The sequence below is a fragment of the Medicago sativa genome, chromosome 3 (genome assembly GCF_051527215.1).
Source record: "Medicago sativa cultivar Bolivia chromosome 3, Bolivia_mono, whole genome shotgun sequence".
Classification (NCBI taxonomy): Eukaryota; Viridiplantae; Streptophyta; class Magnoliopsida; order Fabales; family Fabaceae; genus Medicago; species Medicago sativa.
The window spans coordinates 8,547,233-8,555,436 of NC_140751.1; the positions used below are offsets into that span (position 1 = coordinate 8,547,233).

Sequence of the window (8,204 nt, forward strand, 5' to 3'; positions counted from 1 at the left end):
CTTATCCTTTTGCCTTTTTTTTTTTGAAGAAAATATTTTCTACCATATCAATGATCTTACGGGTTAAAGATTATTTATTGGTCTTTATTATAGTCGAGAAAACTCGTGCGGCGCACGGGTCAACAGTCTAGTAGAGTCTTATATTTCCTTTAGTGATGTGGAGAAGGAAAGTGCATGGGACTTGAAGTTTTCTTGTATTTTATCAAATGCAGCATGCCAGTTGCTTTTGAAGAATCATAAAAAATACTGGAAATTGATTGATGAGGCAGAAACACCAGAGCTTAGACGCAAAAACTTTATGCTGAGTAATATGAAGCCTAAGATGGATGCAGCGGAAGTGACTGACATCGAAATGTATATTTATAAGAAGAAATGCGAAATAAAAAGTTGGATTCATGAGACAATAAATTGGGGCCGAAAGGTGTTGAACATGTGAGTATGACAACAAGACGTGGATGCTAAGTCGTGTGATTTGTATTCTAGAATAAATGTACGTGTGCGTTCTCTATGTTTTTGTTGCCTGTCTATCCTTTTTACTACTACATGAAAATGTGTGTTTTTCATGTGTGTTGATAGCATTCCTCTATCCTTTAATAACCATTTATGTATTTTAATTATCATAAATGCAAAGATGCAAAGTGAGAGAATAATAAAGTGAGAGTTATGCACACATACTCCCTCTATCTCAGAATAAGTGTCGCTTTGTCAACAAAAAAAAAACCTCTCAAAATAAGTGTGGTTTTACCTTTTAATGTAACATTGATTAATTTAGTCCAACTTTATTCCTTAATTAATATTGTGTACACTAAATTGCTATGACAATATAGGGGCAACTTTGTTAAGTTATTAAATTTATACATTTTTTTTTTAATCTATGTGAAACAATTTTAAACAACACTTACAATTGGAAAAAAGAAATTAAAATTGCATTAAAAAACTAAAAACATTTATTTTGCGACCGAGGGAGTATACCAGAGATAAAACACAAACATATGATATAGCCATTCCCAACTCAAATTTTACACAAATTATACAGTATAACTGATTATTCATGATAAAGTTGGAGTTGGAGCTAAAAGGCTTAATTCCATTGACTCGTGATATATTTATTTATGGTCTAACACGCTTACCTACCCTTGACAAGGTTATTTAGAAGCTTACATTCACCAGTTATTATAAAAAAGAGAAAATTGGTCTTCTAGGATGTGGTCTTAATAATAATCTTGACTTGACATTTTGTCAAAAGAATCTAGACTTACATACTCGGTTGCTTTGCTTATCTATGATTTATGTGGCCTGTATACAGCCGCGTAAAGTTACTGTACCCATATTGAAAAAAAAGAAGAGAAAAAATACACAATAATCCCAATAGCATAATTGTAAGGTAGCAGCTAGCAATATGATATGAGAGTTAAATGGCAGAGACTGCAGTATTGTTTGCCCTGGGGGAAGTGTTCAAATTCCTAAAAGAAGAAACAAAGCTTCTGAGTGGTGTACACAGAGATTTTTTATACATAAAAGATGAACTTGAGAGCATTCAAGTCTTCCTCAAAGATGCAGACAGAAGAGCAGCAGATGAAGCAGATACAAATGATGGAGTTAGAACTTGGGTGAAGCAGCTGAGAGAAGTATCATTTCGCATTGAAGATGTCATTGATGAATACCTTCGGTTGATACATAGGGCCAATCCTCATGGACGTGGATCTTTAGTCAACAAGGTTACTAGCCGAATCAAAACTTTGATTCCCCATCATAAAATTGCATCAGAGATTCAGGACATCAAGTTGTCAATTCGTGGAATCAAGGAAAGAAGCGAGAGGTATAACTTTCAAATTTCGCACGAACAAGGATCCTCAAGCCAAAGAAACCGCAGTGGAGAGACAGAAAATGGAAGATGGCGTGATCCTCGACTGTCTTCCCTTTTCATTGAAGAAACAGAAGTTGTAGGCATTGAAGGCCCAAAAGAAGAATTGTCTGGTTGGTTATTGGAAGATATATCTGAGCGCACAGTGATTTCAGTGGTTGGAATGGGAGGTCTAGGAAAAACTACTCTTGCCAAGCTAATTTTTGACAGCCAAAAGGTAACAACAAACTTTGATTGTCGTGCTTGCATCACAGTTTCTCAATCATACACTGTGAGAGGTTTGTTGATAAACATGATGGAGCAATTTTGTCGAGGAACTGAAGACCCTCTTCCACAGATGTTGCAAAAAATGGATGACCAGTCACTGATTATAGAAGTAAGGCAATACCTGCAACGTAAGAGGTATTTGGTATTCTTTGATGATGTTTGGCAAGAAGATTTTTCCGACCAGGTTGAATTTGCCATGCCTAATAACAATAAAGGTAGTAGGATCATAATCACTACTAGAATGATGCATGTTGCAGAATTTTTCAAGAAATCCTTTCTAACTCATATTCACAACCTGCAACTTTTGCCTCCAAACAAAGCATGGGAACTCTTCTGTAAGAAAGTATTTAGATTTGAACCTGGTGGGCATTGTCCACCGGAGCTTGAAGCTGTGTCAAAAGAAATTGTTCAAAAATGCAAGCAGCTACCTCTGGCAATTGTAGCCATTGGTGGTCTACTTTCAACAAAATCTAAAACAATGATTGAATGGCAAAACGTGAGTGAAAATATGAGACTGGAATTGGGACGTAATGCCCATTTAACTAGTCTAACAAAGATTTTATCTCTCAGTTATGACAGCCTGCCGTACTATTTAAAACCATGCATTTTGTATTTTGGTATATATCCAGAGGATTACTCCATTAATCATAGGACACTAACTAGGCAATGGATAGCTGAGGGGTTTGTCAAATCTGATGAGAGAAGAACTTTGGAGCAAGTGGCTGAGGAATACTTGTCAGAATTGATTCACAGAAGTCTGATTCAGGTCTCAAATGTTGGCTTTGAAGGGAAAGTTAAAACATGTCAAGTCCATGATTTATTGCGGGAAGTGATCATTACAAAAATGAAGAATTTAAGTTTCTGTCATTTTGTGCATGAAGGTGAATCTGTCGCAATTGGAATATCTAGACGCCTATCAATAGCTTCTCATTCCAATAATGTGTTGATGAGAGCAAACAATTCACATTTTCGTGCTATTCATGTTTTTGAAAAAGATGGATCATTGGAGCATTTGATGGGGAAACTGTGTTCGCAGTCTAGGATATTGAAGGTACTTGACATTCAAGGTACGTCTTTGAATTATATTCCTAATAATTTTGGGAATCTTTTTCACTTAAGGTACTTAAACCTAAGGAATACAAAAGTAAAGGTTCTTCCTAAATCTATTGGTGAACTACAGAACTTAGAGACATTGGACTTAAGAGACACATCTGTTCATGAGATGCCAAGTGAAATAAACAAGCTTACAAAGCTACGGCACCTTCTTGCTTTCCATCATAATTATGATGCAAAGTATTCTCTTTTCGGATTTACAACTGGTGTGTTGGTGAAAAAAGGTATTAAAAACTTGACTTCCCTTCAAAACCTATATTATGTGGAGGTCGATCATGGGGGGGTAGATCTCATTCAAGAGATGAAAATGTTAAGGCAGTTAAGAAGGTTAGGTTTAAGGCATGTAAGAAGAGAACATGGGGAGGCCATAAGTGCTGCAGTAGAAGAGATGCAACACCTTGAATCACTTAATATCACTGCAATAGCAGAGGATGAAATTATTGACTTAAACTTTGCGTCAACTCCACCAAAACTTAGGCGGCTTCATTTGAAAGCTAAACTAGATACATTGCCTGAATGGATCCCAAAATTGGAGTATCTTGTTGAGATAAAGCTGGCTTTATCCAAGCTGAAAGATGATCCAATGCAGTCACTAAAAAACTTGCCAAATTTACTGAAGCTATCTGTGTGGGACGATGCTTACGATGGTGAAATTTTGCATTTTCAAAATGGAGGTTTTCAAAAATTGAAAGAACTGGTTCTCAGTTACTTGAATAGACCAAATTCTATTCTTATAGAGAAAGGAGCTTTGATTTCTCTTGAGTATATAAGATTGGAAAAGATCCTCCAACTGAAGGAGGTACCCTCTGGCATCAAACACTTGGATAAACTCAAAATTTTTGAATTATCTGATATGCCAGATAAATTTGTTAACAGCATTGAACCAGACAAAGGACACAGCTATTGGATTATCAAGCATGTTCCTCTTGTTTTCTTTCGTCGTTGGGTTGGCCCAAAATTCTATGATTATGAGATTCACACTATAAAATCATCCTCCAAGGAGTCCTGAGCAAAAGAGAATGCTATGGTATCTAGACAGCTTCAAAATAAGAAGGTACCTCTCCTCTGATCGCGCCATGCTTCTCTTATTTATCTTTAATATGCTTGACATTTTCACTATTCTTTCTCTTGTATATGTTTTTAACATCTTTTCCTTTATCTAATTTCTTGTCAAGTTGACGTTGCTCATCACATCTCTCACTTTCTTTCTTGATGTATATTTGAGATTTAAAAATAAAATAAAGAATAACATGATAGATAATCATATAATATTTCAATTTTCAATCAATTTTAAAAGCATCTTATAATTTGTTTAATTTAGAAATGAAAAATATGTTTTTCCCTCCAAAACCCGACTCGCCCTTAGTATATATCCAAACAAAATCTCAGAGATTGACAAAAGAAAACAAATGCATATCACTCACAAAATGACATAGTGAACCAAGTAATAGGGCTCAAGTGGTTACTGAACTCCCCTAAGGTGGAACATGTTTTTTCTAAGATTTACTTACCTACTGGCCGAATTCCGGATTATCGGAGTACCCTTCCCTTAGGAACCGGATGGTTAAAACAAAAAGCGTCTAAATTATAGTGAGATACTGTTTAAATTAGTCTACAGAATCTATTTCTGATACTCTTCCATAAATTATACTACTCAAAACAGAGATTTCAAATGTTTCAACCTAAACTAAACAATGCATACATAGTAAATACTAAAATTGGAGTCATGCAAATGGAAAATATATATAATTTAATAGGAGAGTAAATGCACATGAATGAAACACCAAATTCATTATTCAATAACACCATTTTCTGGCCTGAGTGTGAATGCATTGTAACACTGAGTAGGCTCATCAGGTGGTAAAACTGGTTGCAAAAGGGAACCTGATGAGTTTTGCCACTTATACGGGCAGCCGCGTTTGACTTTTCTGAAGGAAAGGGAAATTAATTAGAACGTTTAATAATTTAAAAAATACGGAAAGTTTCATAATTTTTGTGGTGAAATTCTGCATAAAATATTCAAATATCACACTTATGTAATTTGGCTGGTGAGCTAAGAGACATGGAAAGAGTTTTAAAAGGGAGGTACATGATTCAAATTCTAGAGACTAACATATCCAGTTAGCCACTAACTTTATTAACATTTATCTATCCGAAAAACAAATATCTTGTGAAATAACTTAACATGCTTTTCATGAATGATACTGGTTATAACTTTTATTGTAATTTTATGGATTTAAACTTTGATGTGCTATCATATCATATAAAGCAATTTCGCAGTGACATCCAATTTTATAAGGACGCTTTCATTTAACATGATTAATTAAATTGCAACTGTATAAGATAACTGATAACTGACTAGATTAATTCTTGTGTTAATGTGGACAGAAATTCGGGTTCTCCATGATACAGCTCAAAGGTGTTTATATGGTGCTTCAATTCTAAATAACACATTTTCTCCTCAGCCTGTACAAATCAAGGAAAATGTGGATTCCATTCGCTACGTGACTTTGGCTTTTCTGTTTTATTTGTCATTTGGTGTTTTATACTATTGTTGTGGAAACTTTGATTCAAAACCTTGTAACCAAGAATTATATCTGGACTCCATTCAGACAATCAGACCTCTTTTGTTTGACATTTCTTTCCTACTTTTTCCATTTCTAGTGTTTAAGATTGGTGGGAGCTTTCCTTCAATCCTTGTAATAATAATAATCAAAACCACTTCATATGAATGAAGATTTGTATTTTGCTAACCAAGATCGATGCTACTACCGTTATGTAGCTGTAAATTTAAATGCCTAGTTGATTTAAAGTAAATCTGGACGACATGTATGCGTCTCAGCCAACCGGTTTCATCCATCCATCATTTCCTCACCAACTATTTATCTAAAAATTCAAAGTCAGACACTTCGCTCTACTATCCTTTATTTTGCTAACCAAGATCGATGCTACTATCTTTTTGAAGGCAAAAAAAAGTCTTGTACTGACTAAATTGGCTGCCCGCATCGGGCCTGATTTCAGCTCTATGTGACTTCCTCGCCAACTATTTATTTATAAATTCAAAGTCAGACACTTCGCCTTCGACTACGCATCAGGTTTTATCATTGGATATTTTCTAATAGATCAGCTGCTCATGTGGAATGACTCGAAATTCTGCAACAGTTCATGAAATCACTTACTGCCACATGCTCTAAAGGATCATGGTCCATCAACTCACTTATAAGAAATCGTTCCTACTTCCACCACACTCTTCTAAACTTAGCATCACTACCATGGCGGATTCTAAGCTTCCAATACCTTTCGGAGGCATTGTGTTCGTTAAGAACGTAAGATTGGATTTTGTTTATCTATTAACTTCCAGGCAGCCGTTATATTATACCTCTTTCAAAAGGGAAAAACAAGAGATAGGAAGATGGGAGAGGAGTTCCATCGATGACAACGGTAACATTGAATGTCGCATTTTGTCGTTTAAGCAACAAATTGGGAGGAATACTTTTAAGAAAAAAGAGGAACATATGGAAGGATAATAAGCAACAAATTTCTTCTAACTGCAACATTGATAGCAAAAATACAATACTAACAACAAAATCTATAATCTATCTTTCTTTTAACTAGCATCCAAAATGTATCAAGAAAAAATAAACCAACATTAAAAAAACATAATGATTATGAGTTACACACTTTAGCGTATCTTCTTTTCTTAATCTGTGTAAAATGGTCGCTTATTTTGGAACTTAGGGACGGAGGTGTATGTAAATTGTTACGATTGTGGTTCTTGAAAATACCTTACCAACATCAGTGAAGTACATGATAGCGGCAATTTCAAGATTGAGAAGACAGCATTGCATATTTTTCATCGTCATGAGAAGATTCTATGTATGAAGCATTTGATGGAAGCATTGTGTGCAAAAACTCAACACCAATGAATTATGATACACAACACAGAATAACATATAATACCCCAAACAAAAAAGAACATAATATACCAAACCAAATTTGAGGTCCAAAATTAAATGGATGAGCATGCCTTATCAATGTGGAAGAACGAGTTCGCCTCATGCACATGCTGGAACAACATAGAAACCATTTTGACATATGTTATTTGGGCTTTTGATTCCTTGCATATTCTTTCAAACTAGATAACCGCCATAAGTTCAGCAGATCACAGCAGAAGTTACAATTCTAATCAGTTAAGATACAAAGTTCCCAATACAAATAGCAACCAAATACATCAGAATTCACACCACATCTAAAACCAAATACATCAGATATCAACCATGCCTGGCATTCAGTTCCAAAAAAACAGCAATAGTAAGTAACTTGTAAGGGTTTTAACGGTTAAAGGCCTTATAAACCACCCAACAACTATGACAGCCCTAATAAGACAGCATCTGATTAAATTGTTTCAAGAAAGCTTGGCACAGGACGGCACGACAGATTTTAAAAAGCTCTAGTATAGCAGCCAAAATTGATCAGGTAAGGACTAGTCATGTAACAAAATGCTGACATAAACCAAATATGCAGAATAATTGTTAGCAATCAATAACTCACAAAAGCATCCACATCCAGAAAGAACTTTTTTCAAGCTCACATCAAAATTTTTACTCCATTAAGTAAATTTTACAAATACCCTCTTCTATCAGTCATTAAAATTCATTTTCTTGGGAAAAACAGATGCAGCAATCTGAAACATTTCATGTCTACATAGACTTATTCACTATCAGAACTGTTTCCAAGATAAAGTTCTTTAGATTGATGTGATTTAACAATTCTATAGCATACATCAAATGTTAATATTTTGATAGGAACTTGGATTTGATTGAAAAACTCAAGTAACCCTCTAAGAACAAAAATTAAAATTGATAGACTTGGAAGACTTCACAAACCACCAAGTTCAAAACTTTATTGAATGTTTATCCAATGATAGCTAATGCTATACTTCACCTCACCTCACATATTG

The 8,204-nt window shown here is 34.8% G+C and overlaps 1 protein-coding gene across 1 annotated transcript; it reads left to right on the forward strand.

Annotated features, from left to right (window-relative positions):
• Positions 1–1,224: 1,224 nt before the first annotated feature.
• LOC146935451 (disease resistance protein RPM1-like) lies at positions 1,225–6,001 on the forward strand. The gene is made up of 2 exons (XM_085750639.1): positions 1,225–4,298; positions 5,633–6,001. The coding sequence occupies exon 1, from the start codon at positions 1,416–1,418 to the stop codon at positions 4,251–4,253; it is 2,838 nt and encodes a 945-aa protein (XP_085606765.1). The 5' UTR covers positions 1,225–1,415; the 3' UTR covers positions 4,254–4,298; positions 5,633–6,001.
• The last annotated feature ends 2,203 nt before the right edge of the window (positions 6,002–8,204 follow it).